This window comes from Nipponia nippon, unplaced genomic scaffold (genome assembly GCF_047370975.1).
Source record: "Nipponia nippon isolate SJK-2023a ecotype South Korea unplaced genomic scaffold, ASM4737097v1 scaffold_1, whole genome shotgun sequence".
Lineage (NCBI taxonomy): Eukaryota > Metazoa > Chordata > Aves > Pelecaniformes > Threskiornithidae > Nipponia > Nipponia nippon.
Window position 1 is genome coordinate 124,492,339 of NW_028262290.1, and position 25,519 is coordinate 124,517,857.

A 25,519-nucleotide genomic window follows, 5' to 3' on the forward strand; every position below is an offset into this window, starting at 1 on the left:
GGCGGGGCGGGGCGCGGGCGGCGGGGCGGGGCGCGGGCGGCGGGGCGGGGCGCGGGCGGCGGGGCGGGGCGCGGGCGGCGGGGCGGGGCGCGGGCGGCGGGGCGGGGCGCGGGCGGCGGGGCGGGGCGCGGGCGGCGGGGCGGGGCGCGGGCGGCGGGGCGGGGCGGTGACCTCACCGCTCCGACTGCGCAGGCGTGCTGCTCGCGGCGCAGCGCTGGCTGCCGGCGGCGCTGCCCGGCTGGGGCGGGGGGCGATGGCGGCCGCCGTGGGCCTCTCTTCCTCGCCGGGCTCCCCCGCCGTGAGCGAGCTGTGCCAGAACGGGCGGGAGATCTTCCTCGAGGCTTCGCGGCTGCTCCTCACCTACGCGGACAACATCCTCCGGTGAGCGGGGCGCGGCGGGAGGCGCCCTGGCTCGCCGCCCTGTCCCCACCGGGCCGGGCCCGGCTCGGTTCCCCGGCCAGCGGCTGGGCGGCGGGCGTTGCCGCGGGGGTTACCGGCCGTCAGGAGCGTCCGCGCTTCGACTGCCCCTCTGGTGGGGAGCAGCTGGCGGGGCTTTCCGCCCCTCTCTCCCGAAAGCGGCCCGGAGGGGTCGGGGTCCGTCCCGCCGTGCGGCCAGCGGCCGGTTCAGGGCCGTGACTCGCCGGTCTCGACTGTGCGGGGGTGCGGAAGGGATCTGCGGGCACAGGGCGGGCGGCGACGGCGAGTCCTGCGCGTTGTCTGGCGGGTCGTCGGGAAAACGGGGTCCGCGTGTGAACCTGGCCGGTCCTGGCGGGTTACTAATGCCGCCTGAGAAGCGATTTATCATAAAATGCTCACACGCAGCGATTTACTCCTGGGCTTCCAGACAGACCGTCTCGAAGACGAGCCATAGGATTCGGTTTTGTTATGCAATATCGACAACATCTCGCTTCTTTTCGTCATTATTTAAAAATAATAAGTTGTTTGGGTTTGGGGTTTTTTTCACCTAAGCGTGTAGTGACTCGGATTTTTATTTCTTTGTTTATTGCTGGTTGGTTTGTTTTCAGGGCTTGTTTTTTGTGTTGAACATAAAAGCCTGCGTCGGCCCTCATTCTGCAAGCAGTTAAGCACCTAAAAATTAGTGGATGCGTAACAAGTAATGCTAAAATAGTAACTTGATTTTTCTGTTGCCTTTCCCTTCTGACTCATTAAGTTTGGTATCAAGAGTTAATTACAGTTGATTTTTTGCAAGGTGGCTCTGTAGAGTATATATACACGCCAACATGTATGATTGACCTTGATGTCTTTGAGCAACTCAAGATGTACGAGCTGCCCCTCCCTCTCTATATCTGGTTTCTCAACCACTTGCAAAAACTGCGCTGTGTGACAGAGAACAGCGGGTCCCGGGCTGACTCCTTGTAAAGAAAGAGGCAAGAGAAGGTTTAGAAGAGTTGAAAGGGGAACTGAGAAGTAGCCCTTCAAGAAGTAAAGAGACCACAGTTGTTTCACCCACGTAGCAGGAAGTCTAGCATAGCTTCCGTAGTGGGTCTAAAACCATCCAGGATTACACTGGGGAGTCCAATTGGAATGCTACGGGGCAAGGGGACGAGCGTGGAGTTGTCTATAAGTGTCATTGCAGACTAAGCCCTGCTGGCTAGGACTACAAAACACATATTTATGAACTTAAGCTGCGAACTCAAAGTTAGAACCAATTTTGTAACTCCCAAAGCTAAATGCAGAAGGACATGAATTAAGTCAAAGTTTTAGATAGGTTTCACGTTCTGCCTACATGGTGTGAATGAAACTAAACTTTTAAAAAATCTCTTATGAATGACTAATGCTGCTTAGTACAGTTACCCAGCTTTTAAGTGTTTACTTAATTTGGAAACATAATTAAAACTTTCAATCTTTTCAGGAATCCATATGAAGAAAAATATAGATTAATTCGGATTGGAAATCCAGCATTTTCCACGAGGCTGTTGCCTGTCAGAGGAGCAGTTGAATGTTTGTTTGAGATGGGTTTTCAAGAGGTGAGTATAATTTAGCCATTTCTGATGTCTTTATCAGTTTACATACTAAAACTTAAAATTGGATTTTTTTTTCTCCTTTCCCGGTTGCAAGGCCAATTTAAGTTTCAATTTAGATTTTAAGCCAATTGGTATTTTCTTAATTTTCTTTCAGTCCTTGTTTGCAAATATCTGCAGTTAACTAACAGAAAACGTAGGTGAGGCTACTTCAGAAATCTGGTGGAGCTAGAGCCAAGCTGATCTGTGATAAGATTGGTTTTCTGGTGTTCAGGCACGCTTCTAGTTTGCTTAATGGCCAGATACGCATCCATGCTGGCACAAAGGAAACGGTGGGAAACGGGGTGAAAACCCGTTCTCTTAGTAGCAGCTCACTATTAGGTGCACATCAGACTGCATCATCAGACTGTAGTTTCCATATTGTAAATCTATGCATTGAAACCGTCATTTGGAAGGGAACAAAAAAAAGTCCTGCTCTTCTGCTGCTTGTTCCTACCAGCAGTAGAGCTTGTGTGGCCCCATAGCGAGTTAGATAAGGGAAACTGATCTGATTAAAAATTAATCCCCCAAAACAAAAAAAAAGAAATATTTTTCAGCCAACTCACAGTGCAGCTGCAGAAGTACTAGTGTTGTCATGACAGCAGTGGAGGGCAGCAGACTGTTGAAGTAGTAGGAGGATGGGACTTTTGCCCATTTAAAACAGTTACGAAACTGTATCCTAAAATAGTTTTGAGTGAATCTTGATTCTGTTGCAGTCAAAAAGATGTATTTCAAAGATTGTCTTGTGTCCTGAAATGGTCCCTGTGTTGGTAGAACTTAAACTGCAAAAGTTTGTTAGGCTAGAAGCAGCCTTTGTAATTACAGGAGAGCTGGGGTGAAAACCCGAATCTTGTTTAGTGGTGCAAAGCTCTTGCTCTAGCTTTGCTTTATTTTCTCCATTTGATGCCACACTTGTGTATGGGTACATACATTGTTATTTAGGTCCATCTGTCCTGAGACCTCTAACTTCTCTTTGGGTAAAGTTAATTAGTGTAATTGTCCTAATTTAAAAAAAAAAAAAAGTATGCTGAAAGAAATGGTGACTGCAGAGGGAGGAATGGTCTGCGGATTTATTCTCGTGCTGTTGCTCAGGAGATGACTTTTAATGATGTGTTTTAGCCAAGAGATAGTCAAGTGTAGCTAGTGAAGCACTCAAGCAGTAATAACATAGTCATTTTAACCATGTTATAAAGTGCTACTCCCACTTCTGTCAGATCTTTAAGAGCATGGTGGCTCAGTCTTATGGTTATTGTGTCAATTGAGGCTGGAGCTCACAAACTTCTCTTCAACTGCAATAACTAAAATTCTTCCTTCTTTTGTCTCTGCTTGGTAAGCCAACTATTTAAATTAAAAAGTGGGGACTCTTCTGCTGGATGGATACATTCCATTTAGTTTTGTGGTCATTGTAAGTGTTAAAGTGAAGCACTGTGTCTGCAATAATAGCTGACCTAAGGTAACTGTGGATAAACAAATTAGTTTAATAAATAGAAGTGCTGCAGTGGTAGAAACTGAAACTCTTGAAGTATGAATGCTTCAGGATATTCACCTTTTTAGTAACCTATTTCTTCATGTTAAGTACACTGTTACTTTCTTCTGTCCTAATTACTAATCTTTTGTTATGCTACCGGTAATCATGTTACAATCAAAAATAGGAACCCAGAAATCAAGCTGGGTACAGGTCTCAATAAGAATAATATTTCCTATCTGAAAAGTTATAAAACCTAAAAGATATCAGTATAGAAGAGAATTCCCAGCAGATGCCATTTTAGAGGCTTCTTCCCCCAACATTGGCTATCCTCCTGTGTTGCCTAGCATTTCACTGCTGTACTGTGAGAACTGAGCATTTGTTGTTCACTTCTGTTGTTGCTGCTTTCTCTGCCAAACCATAATTGCGTTGTCCATGTGTGGCTCTGCAAAATAAGTTACTAACAAAAGCATGTTGTTATGAGCCCTTTTTCTCTAGACTGACTGTAGGTTCTTGATCTAATAGCTTCTGCTGTGAGGGACCTAATCTGAAGGCTGAATCCTGCCAAGCCTTAGCATGCTAACTTTTGGTCAATGATACAGCTGTTAGCTATAGATACAAACTGCTGACTAGCTTAGACCTGCATTAACTGCTGAATTAATTTGTCTAAATTTCAGGGAGAAACTCACCTGGTTTTCCCTAAGGAAGCTTCAATTGAGCAGCTACGTAAAATCAGAGACTTAATTGCTGGAGAGAGGAGTAGCAGACTGAATGAGTCAAATGAAATCCACAGATCGGGATCCTCTGAAACTGTGGCCAGCACTCAGATGGTTGCACATCAGCCTTCAAGACCTGCTGACTCTGTTCTTGCCCCTGCCCGTCAGCAACGAGAACCATCACTTGTGCAATCTCTTGAAATGGTAATGATAACCTGAAAACTTTGTAGGCACACTAATCTTGAATATAAAGGTTGACAAAGAGTTAACTGTTGGGATAGGTTGCTCAGAGAGGCTGTGTAGTCTCCAAATGTGGGCATTTTCAAGACCTGACTGGATAAAGTCCAGAGCAACTTGGTCTGATCTCATAGCTAACCCTGCTTTGAGCAGGAGGTTGGACTAGAGGAATTTTCTTTTTTCCAACCGTTCCTGAAATTTTTGAGTGTTTTCTTCAGTGTCCATACAACTTCAACATGAAACATGCCATGAATAGAATATTAGCAAGAGATTTTGTTGAAGATGTCCATAAATGTTTTACTGATCACGGTGTCGTGAGAAAAAAAAAAAAGCTGATTTGTAAGAGAACAGCAAGGTACGGGAACAGAGGGAGGGGCGGGAAGCTAAGACTAGGGATGTATACTGTGTTCGGTATTTGAGAGCCAGCAAAAGAACAGGAGCACAACCATAATGTTTATAACTGTTGGCATCTCGGTTCATGCATTATGACCTCTGTGTGTAGCCTGTGAGGAGGGCTTTCTTCTTTCACATGCGACTGTTGCAAGAGACAGGAATTTAGCCAGGCAAGGACAAATCTATAGTTATTTAGGCTGTGTTTCCCTCATCCAAGAGGTTGAGATGAAGTTGCTTATCAAGACAGAGGGATAGAATCATTTCATCTGATGTTACCTGGCCTGATGGGAGAAGACTCTTAACACCTCATACAATTTTGAAAAATGAAGTTATGCCTTTTGATAAAAGGTTTGAAGGATGCTTTGGTTTAACTTTCTAAAGAGTTTTTCCCCCTAGAACCAGTGTCACTTCGGTCTTAAAGCTGGTGTAAGATGAATCCTTCCAAAAGCTCGCTTCTCATACATCCTTAAACAGAGTTTGTCTCTTTTAAATGATATTGTCAGTATATTGTTGGATACTGAACTATGACATACTATTTCTTCCCAATACCTACCCAAGATCGGTGGAAGAGAAATGACAAAGCATAGATTGAAGTGATGGCTTTTGGGGAGGGAGAGCACTCAGTGACCCATCATGACCCATAATGTCTTTTGGGAAAGGAATGGTTGTAGGCACTTGAATATTTAATCTAATTATGCTAGCATGCTAGTAGTTGCCTCTAAAATATAATGACTGGGATTATTTGAATTTGTTTGGGTTTTTGAGGCTTTTTTTTGGTCTGCTTCTTGGTCTTTACTGTTCCAGCCACTTCTGCAATAGTGGTTGGAAGTGATTATGAAACCTCTAGAGTGACTTGCTGCAGTACTGGTTAGCACTGGAAGGTTTAAAGCTTTGAAAGTTGCATTGATCTTGCTATGAGAAAAATGTTGCAGATTTCAAGTTGACACAATGTGTTCTAAGGTTAATCCTTCTCATTTGTAGTTATTCTGCCCTGACTTATGCTAGCCATCAGAGTTGTGGATCCATTTCTGTGCAACTATTATTTTTCCATGCTTCTTGAGATTCAACATGGGTGATGGGACCAAACTGATTACAATTTAGAGACATTGCTAATGCAGTGTTGGCACTATATTAGAATGCTGTATTTCAGCTGATCTCTTCAGGGAATTATACTGATAGCTCTCTGAGTCATTGAATTTGGTCTATGTAGTCTGGGTTGATTGGAAGGAAGTCTATAAAATACCTTCTGGCTATGACTTGGCCATTTTGCTTGCACAGCAGTAGGTGTTTTGTTTTCCAGTGAGTATCCTGCAGACATATAGTTTTATTACTGTTGTATGTGCTGCTGTCAGATGTCAGAGAGATCTAGAGTGGTTTTTGTAGTGCAAGCATTTTTATTTCTTGCCTGTGCATTACACCTGTGATTCATGGGAGTCCTGGAAAGCACAGGGAAAAGTGGCTTACTTGTGACAGCACAGGAATATTCCTAAATGGCACAGTTCTAGGGACCTAACCCATCATTATTTTGCTTCATCTGTGTCTCTTCTGCATTTCTTAGTGTAAGGTATTCTTGAGACTTGGAGAAAGGAAGGCTCTGGCTAACCATTATTCTGGTGGATGGACTCTGATCCCTTCCTGGATGACACAGTGATTATAGGAGGAAAGAGGTATCCAAACTTAGATTTGCAGTGAGATTCACCACACTTCTAGATGTTTGCATAAGGTTTCATTGGTATACAGTGGCTTCCACGAAACTGGTTAAGTGCTAATGTAACACTGATGGTGTTTGGCAGTGGGAAAATCTGAATAGTCAAAGAATCTGGGAGACTTTCTGCTGTGCTGAGAAATATCTTTGAACACTCTTTCAGGAAGCTGACAGAACATGAAGATCTATAAGCCACTGGCAGTCCCTAACTTCCCTTATTTCTGTTCTTTCAACTTTCGTTGAAGTGAATCTGAACACAATTGGGTTTATGATGTTAAACCAGTTACCTACAGCTGATGAGCTCCAGGAAGAGCGAAACCAGTTCTCTTCTGTTTCAGCAGTTATGAAAAGTAAGAACTGGTCCTGTAGTACTGTTCAGTATCAAAAATAATCACTCCTAATTTAAATATTCCTTTGAAAGAAGTTATCTTCTGAAAAGTTCTTACACCTGTGTATTATGTTGCATTTGCTGCTAGCATCTCGGGGAAGTGCGGAATTTTTGATGAAACAAAGATGGTAGTTAATAAGGCTAAAGACTGAAGCATGATCTAGCATGAGAGAAAAGGTAATTTAGCAGTGCCACAGGCTTCCCCCCCAAAATATGCCAGACTCTTAATTTTAAAATTCCATTTCACTTTCTGTGTTGTCCCCCTTTAAATGGGAGTAAATAGTTTGCTCAGCTACTAACTCCACTATAGTTAACTTTAGCTATTTATTTTGGTAGATACGGGTGTACCTTATTGGGTGCAACATGTAGTTGCCACTAAGCAACACAGGATAACTGACTGAAGAAGCCTAGTTCTTATATCCAATTTCTAGTGAAATACACTGTTCAGTTTATGGTCACAGGGCTATCTATTCAAATCTGTATCAGAGTGGATCTGTGAGAGAAGGAAGTAGAAATAGACAAGCAGCCTTCATGAATAAGAAATAACAAAGCAGCATTCATCAGTAATAGAGTTCTGTGAACTTGTGCAGCAGTTTCTAGGGAAATGAATGAATTACAGGTTCTTTTGTGGATTTCAGGTGCCCAAAAGAAATGGGGGAGGCGGCGGGGGGGGGGTAAGTAAAAAAACTTTGCCATCAGAGGTGTCTTTAAAAACAGTTTTCTCTTCTCCCTGAATCAGTATACTTTTTACTCAGGACACTGTTCAGAATGCTCAAAGATGACAAGGCTGGCTTTACGGTTTGGGTGGTGGTGTCTGCAATTTTTATTAATATCTTTACAAATAAACATTTCACCTGTAAAGAAATATATGTTGTAACTATGATATGACTGACTGAAACTAAAATAGGAGAGCTTGGTTCTTCTGGCTTAAGGTGGAAGTTCATAAATAACCTTGTGACTGAAAATCCTTTCGCAGGCTGCAAATATCTTGGAAACACTTCAAACAAAATTTGAGCATCTCGTATTGATGTATGAGAATCCTTCTATTCAACAGAAAGCACTAGCTTCAATTCCTCTCCAGCAATTGAAAGGGAAGGCTCAAAAAAAGCTAGCACAAGCTACAAGACTGGACAAAGGTAATGCTACCAAGTTGTACTAGAAACTGGAAATATTCTTTCAAGCATCTGGATGATGTATATATCTACTGTGCTTTAGGTGTGTGGATTTGGTCATGTGTCTGCAGGTTCCTGCTGTCTCTAAATTAGAATTACCTCCTTCCTAATTTTCAAATTTTCTATTCTTCTCTCTCCTTACTTCTGTTATTTTTTTGTTTCATTTTTGTTATCCGTCCTTTACTGCTTTCAAGTAGAAATTATGAACTCTTAATTTCTGAATTAGTAGTAAACAATGCTGGGGAAATAAATGAGGTGAGCATGTACTGTTGTATTCCTTGCATCTAGCATGAAATAGCTACAACAAGAGGAAGGGAGCTTCTTGTTTGAACAGTCATTGTTCTGAAATTGTCAGAGTGCAATTTTACCATATATATTACAATTCCAAATTCAGAATAAAATTTCAAAATCCTGCTTCTCTTTTTAAAGTGATACTATTGGTGAAATTTTGCATGAGACCTTTCGAAGACACAACCTGATAACAAAGAATCACCTTCTTGCTAATGCTTAAATGAATAGGGTTGTTCACATGCCATCCTCTTGGAGCTAGAAGTGAAATAGAGGCATAAATATTTGTGGCATCAGTGGCTAAAATGTATATTTTCTTCATAAATGCAAATTCGTTTTGAATGTACAAAATCTCTGTCAGTTAAAAATGACATATTTCTATTTTCAAGTGACAGTTTTAGATTTGTTTCAGCAATATAGTGAAATTTTACTTGTACAAGATAAATATTAAAAAAAAACTATTCCAAGACCATATTTAAACCAAAAAATCCTTTTCACTGTAAATCTTTGATAGAAGACTCTGTTTGAAGCAATTCTGCTAACTTGATGGGAGTGCTGTCTATTTGCAAACCAAAAAAAGCTCATTTTTTTTTTTTTATAAATGACTTTGTGATGTCTCATACAGCCACACACAAATTGTGCCTTTGGCATTAGGGAACTCTTTGATAATGGATTTTCTTAGTAATTTTTCTCTTTTTATAAAGCTATACTGGGAAGTAGGAAACCACATAAGGAACTACAAAGCATTCTCATTCAGCAGTGTAGGACAATGCAATGGGGAAAAAAGACTTAGCAGTAATAAATGAAAACTATTTAAATTCCTTTAAAAAGGAAAATAAAGGCAAGCCTACCTCTTAGATTCTGCTCTAATTCTGCTGTGCATATTATTAAAAAGGGGAAGGAAGGAGGAGGGTGGTGTATCGAGGTGCTTCTTCTCAAACCTTCAAGCTGGTCTAATCAAAATGGCTTCCAGACCTTAATTTAGATACAAATAAAGGGGAAGGGATAGAACTCCACTGTTCTGGATTGTGACAGGTTGAAAGCATTTTTAAAGAGCTTTATAGAAACATTCCTTTGGGAATGGACTGTGTACGAGATATATGGGTAATTGGCCCTTTCAGGTTCTTTGATTTATCTGTATTGCTGTGTTAAGACTGTCACCTGTGGGAATAACAGCTTAGTGCTGGGGGACACTTGTTTTTAGGACTTCCCTTACAATGCATAATAGGCATTTTTGGCTCATAAAGGCTAGGAAGATTATGGTCATTTGATCAGAAGTACAGACTTTTTTTTACTGTTTCCCTTTACCAATTTCCATTAGAAAGATGGATTGTGCAGTCAAAAATAGCTGCGTCACAGCCAACTGTTTTCTGTTCAAATAAGTCACATTCATCGTTTTTTCCATGCAGTGTTTTCATGAAGGGTTTATTTTACAAAGCAAGAGAAGACTATTCATATGATAGCAGTCATATTTTCATAGATGGGTTCTGGTTTGTCTGTTATTATCCACGAAGAGAATATGGCCTGTGCTCGAGATCTTCTCATTCAGTTTTTAGCAGCAAGTTCGAATATACAAGCATATCCACCTTGTCTGAGTGTTTCAGCACAAATGTTTTTCACATAAGTAAAAATGGAAATTTTACTACAATTAAAAGTCAGGTTTTCTTGCTTTGATTAACAGATGATCTTTTCTCATGCACTTCATGGTCTTGGCAATGTGTGTTTAATAGAGTTAGGGCCCCCACAGAGTCTTTTGTACCAAAGACTACTTCAGCTTCAGAGGAGGATGTGAATTGAGCTTAAATAAGTAAAACATACATCTTACCTAGTCTTTCTTTGCTGTCCTGAAAAAGGAGCTAGTGCACAAATTTGGTGCAACTTCCTTTAAACAGCATTTTTATAAATTATTTTTGTATTGTCATATTCATTAGTCAGAACTGTCTGCACTGTGACTACAAGCAAGCTGCAGTACATATAATAAGGTATTAATATCTATGATTGCAGTGTGGCCTAGATGATGGAGTTAATAGGAGGACTTATTTGAATGTTTGTGAATCTGAGAAGGAAGAGTATCACTCTGGGCACCGGAGCAGAATATATAAAGAGTTAGAAGGGATGGATCTCTTTTGGAAGACTGGATTTTTAAATTTGTTAATTAGGTAAAGTGGGGTTATTTCCAGGTGGTGGAATAGTGACAGTGTGTGAGTAGATTCTAACACCTGTTGTGAACACAGGAAAATGGCCCAGAAGAGTCTGGTGGTCTAGTGTGGTGGAATTGGCTAGAGTAGAAAAGCAATGCCATCCTGTGTCTAGCTTGGGTAAGCTGACAAAGGTGTTTATTTGCTGAATTTACAAACAAACTCAACTTTGTTCATGTGGTATATGTACATGTTCTACAATAATTAAGCTGTGTTTGTAGAAAGTCTGTTATATTACAGCTCATTGTCTAGACTGCTGCCAGTGTGTGGTTCTTTGGGATTATGAAATCAAAGTAATTGTTATTTCTAGATAAATAGCTAAGAATATGAAAAGAATATTTAGGAGCAGAAAAAGAATTAAAACTCTCTCTTCTGAAGCCCTGGAAGAATATGAGGAACATGAGGAACTTCACCAGGCTTCACTGTATATCTAACTTGTTTTTCTGAGCAGTTCCTTATTCTCACTCTAGCTGTAGTGTTTAGGAGTGCAGTTCTTTGTTCTTTAGATATACAGTTTGACATTATTCAGTCTTGAGAATTTAATTTTCTTTTTTGTGTGTGCTTAAGTAACATATGAAGCTTTTTTTATAATGAGACTTCTAAAATGTAGTAAAAGCCCAGAGATGGTGATTTATGTAGATACTGGAAAGTTCAACTAAATTATTTTTTCATTTGACCTAACTGTGGTGTAAATTTTACAGGTGCACATGTGAATGAAGAGGACTTCTTGTTGTTGGAGCTCTTGGACTGGTTTAAGAATGACTTTTTTCATTGGGTAAATAATCTTCCTTGCAGCAGGTGTGGTGGGCAGACAGAGCCTAAAAGTGACTACCTGTTGCCTACTGATGACGATCTAAGGTGGAGTGCCAGTCGAGTGGAAAATCATTACTGCAACCAGTGTCAGTTATGTAATAGATTCCCAAGGTGAGCATATAAAGATTTGCTTTGTCTTTTTTTTCCTCGTCTTTCCAGAAACAGCTTTGCATTTGTGCGTTTTGTGAACAAGTGAGAAGCTATTGGATGAGATTAGAGAAGCTGTTTTAAGCAACATGATAGGATGGTTGATGAACCAGCAATTGCTCTATAAGATTAGAGATTTTTAAAAACAAAATATTGCTTTCTTTTACATGGCCTTTTTCTGAATAGTTGTCTGATTTTCTTTTTTTTTTACTGTTAATTTGATGAAGTACAACTTCTAAATAAAATATGTTGATATTGGCATAGTATGTAGGTAGGTTTTGGTATTTCAAGGAAAACTTTCACTTCTATGGGAAATCACAAAGGGTAATGCACATCTTCTGCTGAGTCTACAGCAAAAGAGCAAATATCCAATTTTTTTATATTTTTGCTAACTATCAAAAGGAGCAGCATACAAAGATCATGTTTGAAGATGAAGTCTAAGTTCAATTTTGAAAGCTGAAAAAAACAGATTCATTTCAGTGCTGTGATAAGTGTGATGGAGTCCTATGAGTCAAAGTAAAAGTAGCATTCTGCTCGCACTTGTTTTGTGCAGTACAGCAATCATTTCCATTGTCTTCTGTAGACTGAATGGCACTGCAATCTGTTCAAATCATCGCAAGGACAGGCATGATGTAAAGATTTTGAAAGGTGAAATGTATTTTCAGTTATTCTGGTTTTGTTTTGTTTTCCTCCTGTAGGTATAATAACCCTGAAAAACTTCTGGAAACCAGATGCGGACGCTGTGGCGAGTGGGCTAACTGTTTTACACTGTGTTGCAGAGCTGTAGGGTTTGAAGCTAGATATGTCTGGGACTGTACAGGTATTAATATTCTAGAATATCTTAATGTTAATACAAACCTATGCAAAATGAGGTTATATATTTTATGGGTCTCAGATTATATTAGCCATCAGACAGCATATGAAGTTATGCAGTTCAGCAAACAAAGATAATATAAATTCAATTTCCTGTCTTCCATAATAAGATGAAATATAGTTCTGTAAGTAAGGTTAGATGATTGATTTAAGAATGATACAATCTTTAGTTGAATCTAAGGGAACATAATCCTAAAATAGAAAGAGAAAGCTCTGGTAACTTTTCTGAATGTAGATGAACAGAAAACATGTTCTTTCAATGTTCCTTCATTTAATAAATCAGGAAAAGTTACAATATTCTGTGATATTAGAAGAGAGGATCTATCCTTAGAATTCATTGTTTATTCTTGGCCTTTGTTATATAGATCATGTGTGGACTGAAGTATATTCTTCATCTCAGAAAAGATGGCTTCACTGTGATCCCTGTGAAAATGTCTGTGATAAACCTCTTCTCTATGAAACTGGGTGGGGAAAGAAGCTCTCCTACATAATTGCATTCTCCAAAGATGAGGTAGGAGTGATGATGTTAATAAAAACCAAACTTGCCCTAAGGCAAGTGTGTGATGTATTCCATCTTAGTGTGATTTCTAGAACTATTACAGAAAAAAATACTTTGATGAGCTAGCGTCTTTAAATGAAGCAAGATACATGGGAATTTTTGGTTGCCTTATTTTATTCTTCAACTTGTGCTTGAGGTTGTTGATGTCACCTGGAGATACAGCTGTAAGCATGAAGAAGTACTCTCTAGAAGGACAGCACTCAGTGAAGCTACACTACGTGAAACAATTAATGCATTAAATGAAACGGTATGTAACTTTTCTTAAATGGATTTCTTTAAGTGAAACATAAGTGTCAGAATGTGAAGTCCTTGAACAAAGGAATTCATTTGGTAACCTGATATGAATGTCCCTGCACCACGGAATGTAAAATGTTGCGAACTATACAGACCTCATTTTACACTGAACACATAAGAATCAGTCACAGTGCCGAACTTAGGTGAATAAGATAAAGAATGGTATGTAAAAGGATTATCATGTTATCTCTTACATAGTCAAATGTGTGTGTATATATAATATATACTGTGTGTATATATGTTTTCTTGATGACTTTGGCGCAGACTTGTGCATCCACAGATGTTGGGCGTAAACAACTGCTTTGTAACTATGTGGACTCCTTGAGGGGGGTTGAGCATTTTCCACATCAGTAATGCTATAACTTGAAAACAATAGTATTTATAGTTATAAGAAATGTAGGCCTAATTTGTTTCCTGTGACTTTTTACAAGCTCTAGGAAGTGGGAGGAATGATTCACAGGCTGTTTCCAGGACTTTAAAGAAGTGTTAATACCATCAGTAGTGCTTTGGCTCAGAGCCTCATATACTGTTCATGTCTGGCGTCCCCAAAACACATGGAGCCATCTGCACCTGCATGTCGGAGTCACAGAGCCAGAGTGCACTCTCTGCTAAGCTTTTTCCACTCCCTACATGGGATGAACTTTTCTTGACTTGATATACTAGAATACCACAAAACCTTGAACCACCTGTAAGATTCCATTTTGTCTCCCCTTCCTTCCAGGGCTAATTCCTGTGCGTAGAAACTTTAGTTCCTATGATAGTATATAGCTGATGGCTTAATAAATGGATTATGCCTTTTTAGAGGCCTGCTGTCTTGAGGTTTATAGCCACACACTAAGAGTGGGAAGAAAATTGAGCTGGACTCATGATTTCAAGCCGTGGCCTCAAATGTTTTATCACTAATGAAAAATTAGAGTCACATAGCAGAGAAGAGCACTGAGAAGGCTGGCCACAGATTAAAAGGAGGTAAAGGATGAGAAATTCAAGTTGAAGAATGCATGTGCTTTGTGCAGGGTTGTGGGAATTTAATGGTGTCCTCTATGAGCATTGAACCCTTGCTGACTACGAAACTGATCTGAGGGGCCTTTCTTCTGATCTACTCGCGATAGAAACCAGTCACCAGACTTCTTTCCTCCGCCAGTTGTCCGTAGGGAGAGATAACCTTGGAAATGAGGAGCTAATACGTTGAAAAATTACCTTGATAAGATTGATGGAATCAGGAATGTATAGGCAACTGACTCATGGGCTGGCTTGCCTGACCACCTTCTCACCTCAATGATGCCACCATAGGACCATGCTCTGCTTCACTTAGAGAAGTCTAGAGAACTCCAGTAAAAATGTGCATTGCCATCTCCAACAGATGATGCTGCATGTTGGTCTATTGGCCTGTTTCTTAATTTTTTTTCCACCTACTTCATAGGACTGTGGAGCTCATGAGCTGACATGAGCACTTTTCGAACAGAAAGGACAAGCATTCTGGTCATGTTTTAAATGAAGATTTCATTAAAAACTGAGTACAGGGAAGAAAGCTATACATGTGCTTCCAAGACACTCTTGTATTTCTCCTGTCTTCCTTTCTCTACACATGGAAAATCTCAGCCCTTTCTTCTCTATGCTGCAAACTTTCCCTACTGCTTTCCAGTATTATTAAAGCTGTCTTGTGGTTCTGTTAGAACACCTTTGTCAGTCTTTTTGATGGTATCTTATTCTGAGGATCAGCTTGCTCTCCCTTTCTACAAGCTGAATGATACTCACGCTCCCATCCCCCCCCACACACTTCTTTTTGCCCAGTAGCTGTTCAGAATATGTTTGATTAATTTAATTTATTGGAAAGATAATAAATTTAATCCCTGTAAGTAACTGCTCTTACTCCTTTTTTATCTTTTGTCTGTTACAATTGGAGGTGGATTTCAGGGACTTAGAGGCAGTTTGCCATCAGATTGCTAAAAAAACCAGTTTTTATTTCTTGCATTTGTCCTAGTCAAAGGGCCTTTCCTAAAGTTCATACTAAGGTGACAATGCAGTGGGAACCAAGGGGCCATTAAAAACCTGCTGTCTGAGGATTTCTGTGTTGTATTCAGCAGCTTCTGCAGTCAGTAGAGGCAGTAGAGCTCACCCCTAGAACTATCGACATTTTATAGCAGGTTTCCATTACGCTGCTTAGTCACAAGTCTCCATTTCAGCTAGTATGCTGTTTCCTTCACTGCAACCTATTCAAAGATAACTGATGTAGGCAGAGGCCTACACTAACTTTCCATTTTCCCATCATCTCCTAGAGACTGGTTCCCCACTAGGAGGGATTATAGTCTTTGTATCTTTTGATGCAGAACTCCAACACTGCATCTTTCAAGCTCAATTCTTCTAAGCTACAACTAAAGAGAAGCACAGTATGCAGTATACACTATCACCTAGACTGCAATGTTAGTGAAAATGGAATCTAAGAGATCATTATTGTGCTTTCCTGCATAAAGACTGATGTGTCTGGTCATTATTTCTCTGCATGTCTGTTTAGTGGCCAAGCAGAGACAACACAACAGTTCAAAGGGTGTTGAGTGACTGTGACTGTTAAGTGGGAAAGAGGCAAGGATAATTTAATCTATTCAGTATGCTATTTTACTTTTCAGAAATACTGTGTGTGTTTTATTTGGGTCAGGCATTCCTAAATGGGTATGTAGCCTGCAGATTACCAGCCATCTGATGTTATTCTGTAGTACCATATCACACCCTGACTACAAAGTTTTTCTTCACCTACTTTGTATTGGTACTGCCCTATTCCAGTCCATCCTATGTTACCTACAATAGGCAGTGCCCTATTCCAGTCCATTGTATGTTACCCCTATAGAAAGGGGGGCGAGGACCTTGAACTTTCACTGCCTTCATTGGATATTGGATGGTGGGGCAGGGAAACAAATTATTTTTCATTTGTTCCAGGCCCTGTTTTTTGGCAGTGATTGTGAATGATTATAGCTACAGCCAGGTCAGCTCTTAAAAGGAAAACTAGTAATTTAGGTTGAACTGCGACCATCTCATGGTGGCTGATGCGAGATCAACCAGTATTGCTTGTTTAAAGGCTTGAAATTCAATTTCTACCTTCAAATTATCTGTTGCTTACACAGCAGTGGGTCCACTTAAATCACAGGTTATCCATCTCACAAAACACTGTCCTTCAGGAACCATCAATGGCATGACTCACATGTGACGCAGAACTGATTTTAAAGCTGCAGTTCTCAGTCCCTCTTCCTATTCCCTTCATCTGCCAAAGAAAGGTGGGGCCCGAGCATGTACGTAGAGGGTAATACTTTAAGAAAAAACAAAAGCAGGAAGTTTGAGCCATGACAGTTGATAATGGAGTTCTTGGAATCCATTTCAGTACGTGAATGCTATTGATGACAATGTCATTTGTAGGAAATGTAGTTACAGATTTTCCCAGCACAGGCAGTGTTGATCTCTGCAGAATCTGAGCATTACATATGTCTTACAGACTGCTAGCATTTATATGCAAGAGTGTACTGAGTGGGGTGGGGTGACAAGAATTAGCATACTTATACCCTTTACAGTTGAGGAACTTACTAATTTCTTGTATCATACATAGAAGAGGCCTGTCTTCTGAAACACTCCTTTTGTGTTGAAGCACTGTTCTTAAACAGGTTTTTTTTTTCAGATACAGTTACAACGGCTGTAGAGCAAGGGCAACCAATTTTCAGTGTGGCATCACTAATTTCAGTGGTGATGACCCGTGACACTGCGTTTCCCTACATCAAAGCAGCTCAAAGAAAATTGTGGATTAGTATTGCTAACTTAGGGTAAGCCATATCAGACTTCCTCTGAGCTGGAGTGAGATCTCTAGTACTGCGTATGGATACCCAAAGTGCCCAGGCAAGCGTTAGGTTCAGGAAGGCTTGGTGTTCCATGAGGAACTGCTGGAGTCACTGCTCGTCATCCATCAGCCCAAGCAGATGTATATTTCCCCCTTGCTGTGTTAGAGCTGGTATTTGGCAGCTGGAATTTGTTCAGCTTGAGCTGTTTCTCATCATTTATCTGTATCCACTTTCCTTTATCTAGTTCCACATTGTTGGCTGGAACAAAACCCTTTCAAATGCCTCTTTTCTGATCTGTAATAGCAAAACTTTCTGGGGTCAGGCCTGTTTTTGAGATAAGTGAAATACATATTGGCCTGAAGTTTCAGGTCCTAGTGGGCTGAGTGTGCATGTCTTGGGCAATCACCAAAGTAGAAAAAAAGATGTGCAATCATTCACATACTCAGTGTTGAACTTACACCTGCACAGGCTTGGAAAATTATCCACAGTTAAGAAAGCAAGCATCACATATCAGCTCTGTATATTTGATGTGAAAACCATGGAGACAAAACCACTATTAATGAATTTTTTGTAAGTTGTGTACCAAAAAAATGTCGATAGTTTTATTCATGTGGGCAAAGAAAGCATTTTATATAATTCTTTCTCTTTTCCGCTAATTTACCTGGAAGTGTAGGTGATATGTTTTTCTCAGTTTTTTCATATCTGCAAAAATATGAATGTCATAGTTTGTTTATGATACAGTCAGTCACTGTGAAATAACTCTTTCAGACACCAATGGAATCTTTTGTTTGGGCTTAATCACAAAACCAAGACTCTTGCCAGCCAAATCACTCCATCTTAGAGAAGAAAAATTTGACCTAATAATTATGCTTGCTTTCTCTTTCCTCCAAATAATATCAAGAACAGCTACGGTACAGAATACATATGAATAGCTATAAAATATGCTATGGAAGTGTTTTATCATCCAAGCAAATGTATTATAAACATAGCACAAACCTTAATTTTAAAAGAAATCCACATAGTTAGTGCATGCAAATTCACAGAAAAAGCACTGCTGTCAAATAACCATGCACTTATGACTGATTTATATTTGCACATGTGGTATAAGATGAATGTTTCTAACAGTTTGTCTACACTTCAAATGTTAGTCTGTTTTTTCAATTATTTTTTTCCCTGTTGGTGTCACTCCAGAGCAGAACTATAAATACCATTTTTCTGAATTTTTTACTTTGTTTCTTAAATGTATTTTCAGAGACAACGATCTTTGTCAGAAAATAGAAAAAGAGAGCTTTTGGAAAGAACAATTGTGGAGCTTGTTCAATTCATTTCTCCTAAAACACCTAAACCCGGAGAATATGGTGGAAGGACATCAGGTTCAATGGCTTGGCGAATAGCCAGAGGTGAAATTGGTCCAGAGGTATTTAACTTTTGCACTGGTGACCATCTTAGAGGTAGCTAACTAGAGGTTCTATGATTATGGTCTGCAGAGGAATAGCACTTATGGTAGGTAGCCTACAAATTTAGTTCAAACAGTGAAACGCAAAAACATTAGGTGCAAGTTTGATGTGAATTCAGTAGAGGTCCGTAAGAAATTTTTGAGGGTTGATGGTGGTTGTTGAGTCTAAAAATGTTTGCAAAATCCTTGACCTAAAGTGTGTTTTGCTCTTACAAATTGATAAAAAGTACTTCTTTTCCTTTTAATTAGTTACAGTGTGACAGAACTAGAAAGTTTAAGGCAGTTGAAAGCAGTCAGGAAAACCTTAAAAAATATTTGTTTGTATTATTAGTTACTATTGCTTAAAGCCTAGAAGCAGGCTTCAACCAACTATTTTTGTTAATAAAACAATGTGGGAGCAATTAGGATTGTGTAAATGAAACAATCTCTTAAACAGTAAGCTCAATTGATTTTCATATCAATGTTTTTGATGATTTCCAAAAGCAAGGTTTTATTTTTAATTATTTTACGTGAAGATACAGTTTCCCAGAACCATAGCCATCTTTAGCTTGAGCCAGCATGCAAAGGTGTGGCTTTACCCCATCACTTGTTACATCAGTTTTGTATTGATTCTGTCATATAGAATGACTGACAATCTTAAATAGAACCAGTTAGGTGAAACTAATGAGTTTCATAGGATTGTTTAAGTTTGACAAACGAAGAGTTTATTTCAGTTCTCCACAGTTTAGAAGATTTAATTTCTGCTTTGCTGAAACTCATAAGAACAATGACAACTGTTTGAAAAAAAAAAAAAGTAGTACTGTGAAGTTATGAAGTTTGTACCTTATGTTTTTTGAAGTTGATTTGTAAACTTTCCTATACAAGCACCTGTGTGTGATAATCACAGAATTACATTTGCTATTCAGAATAACCATTTACTTATTGATTGTACAAGAAATACACTCAACATGTAAGTCTTATATTCCTAACATGTTAATATCTTACTTTGCTCATTTTATGTTATTTTGTTAATAATTTACTTCTGAAAGTAATTATGTGAAAATTTTAAAAATGAAATGACTGCTTCCTTCTGGAGAAGGTGCAAGTATATTGTAGGAAACTGGTTAAAAACTTCTGTTTTGCAGAAATGCTTTTGTCCTCTCTTAAAAATTACATTTTTTTCAGTTGGCAGCAAAACTGAATTGGGAAACCATGGCATGCTGTTTAAAAGTAACATAGTCTTACTGAAATATATTTGGGAATGAAGGTGCTTGTGTTTTTTGCCTTTTTCAGAAAAGAAAAGAGGTAATTTTTATTCCATCTGAAAAAGAGAAGACATCTAAACTCTTCCACCTCACCTACAATATAGTAGAAGATAGTTATACACGGATTTCAAATAATAATGAAAAAATAAGTGGCTGGGAAACAGGTGTTTGGAAGGCAGAGTCTATTTGGAGAAAGGTTGAAACAGATTGGAAAATGGTAAGGATAACAATTATTAAAAGCATAAAATCTACGTAAAAGTATGGTAATGCCAATAAAACAGAAAACCCTTGCCAGTGTTTGGCATCAAAGCCTCTCTTGGTGCCCACAGAATTTAGCTGATGTTAGTAAATATTACTGTTAAGCTTCAGGCAAGATTGTCAGATGATTTAAGAAATTGGAAATAAATTTAGCCTGTCTTTCAGAAAGGTTGGCTGAATTCTCTGCAGATAGTTAAAATCCTTGCTAAAGCACCAAATTTTTAAAAAAACGGCTTCCTTCTTACGCTTTTGGGCAAATGCACAATACTGCTTTATTGAAAAGCAGTGCTTTTCTCAAAAAAAATGTTTTTTGTTGTTGTTTTGGAGAATGGCTTTATAGTGTATCATATCTCTTTGATACACAGCCAAAGGAAGAACTTGTCATCCTAAATATTACAGTTCCATCTGTAATAAGGCAAAAAACTGTCAGTTATCCAGATTATTGTATATCCTGCCCAGACTCCTTCCCATCTGTCAGGACACTGAGCAGCAGAAGAGTCATATGCTCTACATCTAAGAAGAGAACTGGAGCCTGTAAGATGGGAAAGGGTCATTTACTAGCAAACAGCTTTTCCCGCAACAGCTACCAACTGTGGAACTGAGCATTCCTGTCAGGGACTATAGCATGTTATTGCTTTGTTCCCCTGTCATTTTAATAGCCTGAAAGGTCTCTGGCCAAACATTCTTCTAGCTTAGGCAATGGTTTGCTTCCCATTGATGAGAAATGGAGCTAAGTAGATAACTGTCTTCTGAGGTTTTCTGTGCTGTGTCTATGCATAACTGGCTTGCAAAATGCGATGGAGGAATAGCTTGAAGTGGTTATTCTACATCAAAAAGAAGGAATAAGGAAAGAAACTGGAGAATAGTATAAAAGATGTTACAACAGGGTAGGCTAATAGGAAAAGAGAAGTAACAAAAACTGAGAATGAGGGACAACTGTTCTCTGCTTCCCTAGGATCTGCTAAAAAACTGATAGCACATTATATCTTGAAGTCTCCAATGATCAGTTATCCTCACTTTTGCAAGAAACGTTCTTTGCACTGAAACCAGTTAAAAGGCTGCTGTTCTGCTCATCTCTACTAATCAGATAAAACAGGGAGGGACCGCTCTATAAGACCAGGCAGAAAGACTTCACCCTTTATATTCAACAGCACTTCATTTTTTCTAGATAAAGGATGAGAGGATGGTCTTGAGAATTAGGAGCTACAGATCCCGGTATGTCTCAGGCTTGTGAGTAAGGCCTGTTAGTTCTAGAGGAATAGAATCCTGCACAATGTCTGTGTATGAATCTAAAATGACTTTTCATTGGGGGTTGTTTTTATTATGGGAGACAGCAAAGGGAAAGTTTGGTTGGGGTTTGCATGCTCTTTTTGTAATGCCTGTAGTAGATCTGCAAGGTTTGGAGTTTGATTCAGCAGCTGTCCGAGAAACTTACCAGCCAAAGGAGCCTTCACAGAAATATTTTGTTTATTATTCAGTATGTGATTAATGTAAAGGAATTTAAATGTAAAAACCAAGTAAAGGTAACTATAGGTATTAGCCCAGGAATAACAGAAAAGAACCGTCAGTTACGTATTCTGTCTTTGCAATGTTGTTGATCAAAATGATTCAGGTAGATGATCATCTTGGCCAATGTCATAGTAGCCATCTCCATCATATTTGTGTATTTTCTTACTATTCAGTGTTACTTGACTTTATGGTGCAAAACTAAAACAGGTACAAAACACAAATTTAATCAGATTACCCAGAGAGAACTTGGCATCCAGGGCTCAAACAAGCAGACCACCATAGGTGATGATAAGAGTGTAAGAACTTGTAGATCTGAAATCCATGGGTTTCTAAAAGGTTCTTTTCCAGTAGAATTGCTCCAGTGGAAGAGAATTTGAATGAGTCTTTTTTTTTTTTTTTCCCCCCGCTGAATTCAGAGTTTTTTCAAATAATACTGGAAAGAGAGTAGCCAGGTGTGAAAGTTAGAGAACAGTCAAAAAGACACAAAAGGGAACTTTAACTTCTGTTTTTCTCATTAAATGCTTGGATATTATAATGGAAGATGAGACAAGCTAATGTTTTAGTTTTTATTCCTAAAAGCCTATGGTTAGTGCACCTCAACCATGTGGTAGTTAATGGAGTGTTTTGGCTTCCTTACTCAAATATGGCAATTCAGTAGGATCTGATCAAGGTAAATCTCTTGGTAGAACTAGCTGAGGTACTTAAAAAAAAATTGTGTGGAGATCAGCACTTTCATGAACATTAAGATTATATTCACATGAAAGCAGGTTAAATTGTTACACTGAAGATTATCTATGAAAATGTAACACCTCACACCTTCGGGGGTTTTTAGCTTTCTTAAACATGAGAATTAACATTTTTATGCCTGGTGCCTAGTAACGCTAAAATTCTGTTTTACGGTCTGTCAATGACATTTCTATATTTGGGTGGGGTCTTTAGTAAAACATACTACTGTGTTTTATTATCATTTTACTCAGGGTTGTTCTTTCCAGATGAAAAACTAAAGACCTATCTAAGTCCATTCAGTATAGCATTAATCAGAAGCCTGGACACGACAGAATCTTGATAAATTTTCTTAACTAAGGATTCTGAAAGGATCATGGCAGTTTTGACTCTTTAATCTGTAATGTCCATTATCTTTGTTTGCTGATAGTAGATGCTAGACTTGAAAGGATCATTGGATGCTTATTACAAAATTCTTATGAGGGTTCATAGTAACTTTAATGGATGTTAACATATGAGCTTGATTCTTCAGCCAGGTGAAGTTTAGAACAGCATTGGGACTACATTAAATTATGCAAATCTCTAACAGTTCAAACAGTGTTAATACAGGATTTATATACGGCTAGCATGTACGGGTTGCTTTAACATGTCAAGTCCTAGGAGAAGTGGTGTGCAGCCAGCAGCCACATCTGAAGAATCCAAAATTCTGATTACACAGTTTTCTTCATCAGCAATACTGAACAACCAAAATGAAACTGTGTATGGGCCTGTGCATTTATATAAAAAACAGGAGTCTGTTGTTTGTTGTTGTTGTTTTTTTTTTTTAAATGATGAACTTAGGTATTTTTGTGGCTTAAAGTTTACGAAGCATGTTGAAATAGATTAGTGTTCCCTAGTAAAGGAACATGTACAATTACCTAACTGGAATAAACGTAAGGATTCAGAATGAGATTATACACAAAATTGTACTATGTACAGTTTTAAAGGTTCAGAGGCTTCATAAAGAATGAAAGTGTGTTATCTCAAGATTTTATGTCCTTGTTACAGCAATGAATTAGGTGTGTGTTGATCATCTCAATTTTTGACATGCTGACTATGTCTTCTTTCCATTCAGGTTTATTTAGCCCGAAAAGAGGGGTCATCCTCTGCTTCCATCAGCTGGAAGTTTGAGTGCAAGTCAGTCGGTCTAAAAATAGATAACATTTCAATTAGGACAAGCAGTCAGACATTTCAGAGTGGAAGAATAAAGTGGAGACTTTGCTCTCCAATGGCAGAAATTACTCTGATAGGAGGTAAGTGTGGAATTTAAATAATGAATTACATCATGCAACAAAGGTATAACTGGAAATAAATAGTTTATTTGGAGAGAGCACAGTGCAAATACTAAAAATGAAATGCAAATGCATTTTGGCTTTTCCAACTCAGTCTTTCTTAGCAAGGTCAAGAAAATACTGTGCATTTAACCAAAATTGGTACAAAAAACCTGGTACAAAGCCCACTTCCATTAATATACACAGCCCTACCTGCAACAGAGCAGGGTTAGCAAGAACACAAAGTGGATGCAAGATATTTGCGTGTTTTACTAGGAAGGATAGATGCTTCTATGTACGTGGCTTCAATCTTGACTAGGTCCTCTGAGCATGAGCACTAAACAAATATTTACTAAAAATTTGCAGCTGGTTTTTTTTTTTTTCTGCCACTGATTGACAGATGAATTTGTAGTTGCAACTGAGATCCTTAAATATTCATTACAAGTTACCCTTTTTAACATGCATTCTAGCATTATATGGTGCCTGGAGCAGTGGCTTACTGAATTGTTTATCTTTTCCTCCAACAGATAAAAATCTTTGCTCCTATTCAGATTTTTCTGGTGCAACGGAAGTTACGTTGGGAGCCAGTCTAAATGGAGGGGATGGTGAAGCTGCATGGCAACACACACAGCTGTTTAGAGACAGCTTAGCAGGATGTGGAGAAAATTGCTTGGAGATAATTATAAAACTCACTGACCTCTGAGAACCTGAACTGAAGAGATGTTCTTTGGTTCCTTGAAGATGTTATACCATGGATACAACATGAAGATTTGGTTGGCAGTTCCTGTTCATCCTGCTGGCAGCTTGTTTCCTTCCACTGCTTCCCTTTATCCAACTTGAAACTGTACGTGTATTGAATAGGTAAACATCACAATGAAAACCTCTTCGCTTTAAAAACAAACACTAAAATTAAGGGATTGAACCATTAAATACCCTTTTCTTAAACTTTATGATGGAAAGGAAACAGTTTTTAGGAAGCAAAACATGATCATAAGAGCACAAAGCAATTGTAATTGATTTTAATTTGGAGTTCTGGAGTTGGCTTGCTGGGCTTTTGTTTTATAATCTGCTCCTTGGAAAAACAGTTTGAATTCCATTTTCCTTTTACAACAGATACTCGTGATGATTTTAAAATATTTTAAAGAATAATTGAAGACTTAGACATTTTAAGAGAAAAATATAATTTTATGTAATAACCAGAAGAGCTGAAATTAAGATAAATATTGAAGCAATCTTAAAATGATATTGTTATGTATGTAAGTATTAAACTTTGCATTTAATACCTAGAAATGTTTGGAAATATGATGGTGTGCTAGGAAAATAAACTAATTTTGAAAGAAGCGTTCATTATGTACTTAAAATTGTCATGGCCTGTGACATGAAATTGAGACTTAAAACTGAGTAAGAACATCAGATTTTTTTCTATGAAAAAATAGATTATTCATTATAAATACTTTTTAATTACATAAATTCAAATTTGCCCACTTTTAAAAAAAATTATTAAGCATTTAGGTTGAAATTACTTTTTAAGCTATTGTCTTGAGATGTTTTGAATGCTTTTCCCAAATTTGATGTAAAAGTGTATACAGCTTTTCTTAATGCAGCATTTAAATGTCTTTGCATTGAGTATAATAAAAACTGCCACCCAGGAGATGTCAGATGTAGCAGTGCTGTGAATAAAGTGAATATTCAGATTATATAGTCTTTATCAGGGAATTTGAGGAGGGCTATGGCTGGATTGTGCAAAAATTTTCTATTACAGGACTATAATGCAAAGTTCAAACTATAGTTTTATTTTAAAATAATAAGTAAAAATTAGGGGTGATGTTATCAAGATCAGTGTTTTTAAAGCTTTTTGTTTCTTTTTTCTGACCCTTCCAACCACTGTATTGATTTGAAATTATTGTCAAAAATAATTTACATTGAAATAAA

At 38.6% G+C, this 25,519-nt stretch overlaps 1 protein-coding gene across 4 annotated transcripts; it reads left to right on the forward strand.

The window, feature by feature from the left end:
* The first annotated feature begins 179 nt into the window (after positions 1-179).
* NGLY1 (N-glycanase 1) lies at positions 180-25,519 on the forward strand. Of its 4 annotated transcripts, none has more exons than XM_087771018.1 (12): positions 180-381; positions 1,874-1,988; positions 4,164-4,406; positions 7,902-8,061; positions 11,285-11,507; positions 12,242-12,363; positions 12,782-12,927; positions 13,112-13,222; positions 18,340-18,504; positions 19,816-20,004; positions 23,392-23,569; positions 24,115-25,519. In XM_087771018.1, exons 1-12 carry the CDS (start codon positions 254-256, stop codon positions 24,288-24,290), a joined length of 1,956 nt encoding a protein of 651 aa, XP_087627144.1. In that variant the 5' UTR covers positions 180-253; the 3' UTR covers positions 24,291-25,519. The 4 variants fall into 4 exon arrangements, with proteins under 4 accessions (XP_087627144.1, XP_087627164.1, XP_087627155.1 ...); XM_087771038.1 differs by lacking the exon at positions 24,115-25,519 and adding an exon at positions 21,214-21,260 and having other exon boundaries at positions 23,392-23,534; XM_087771029.1 differs by lacking the exon at positions 19,816-20,004.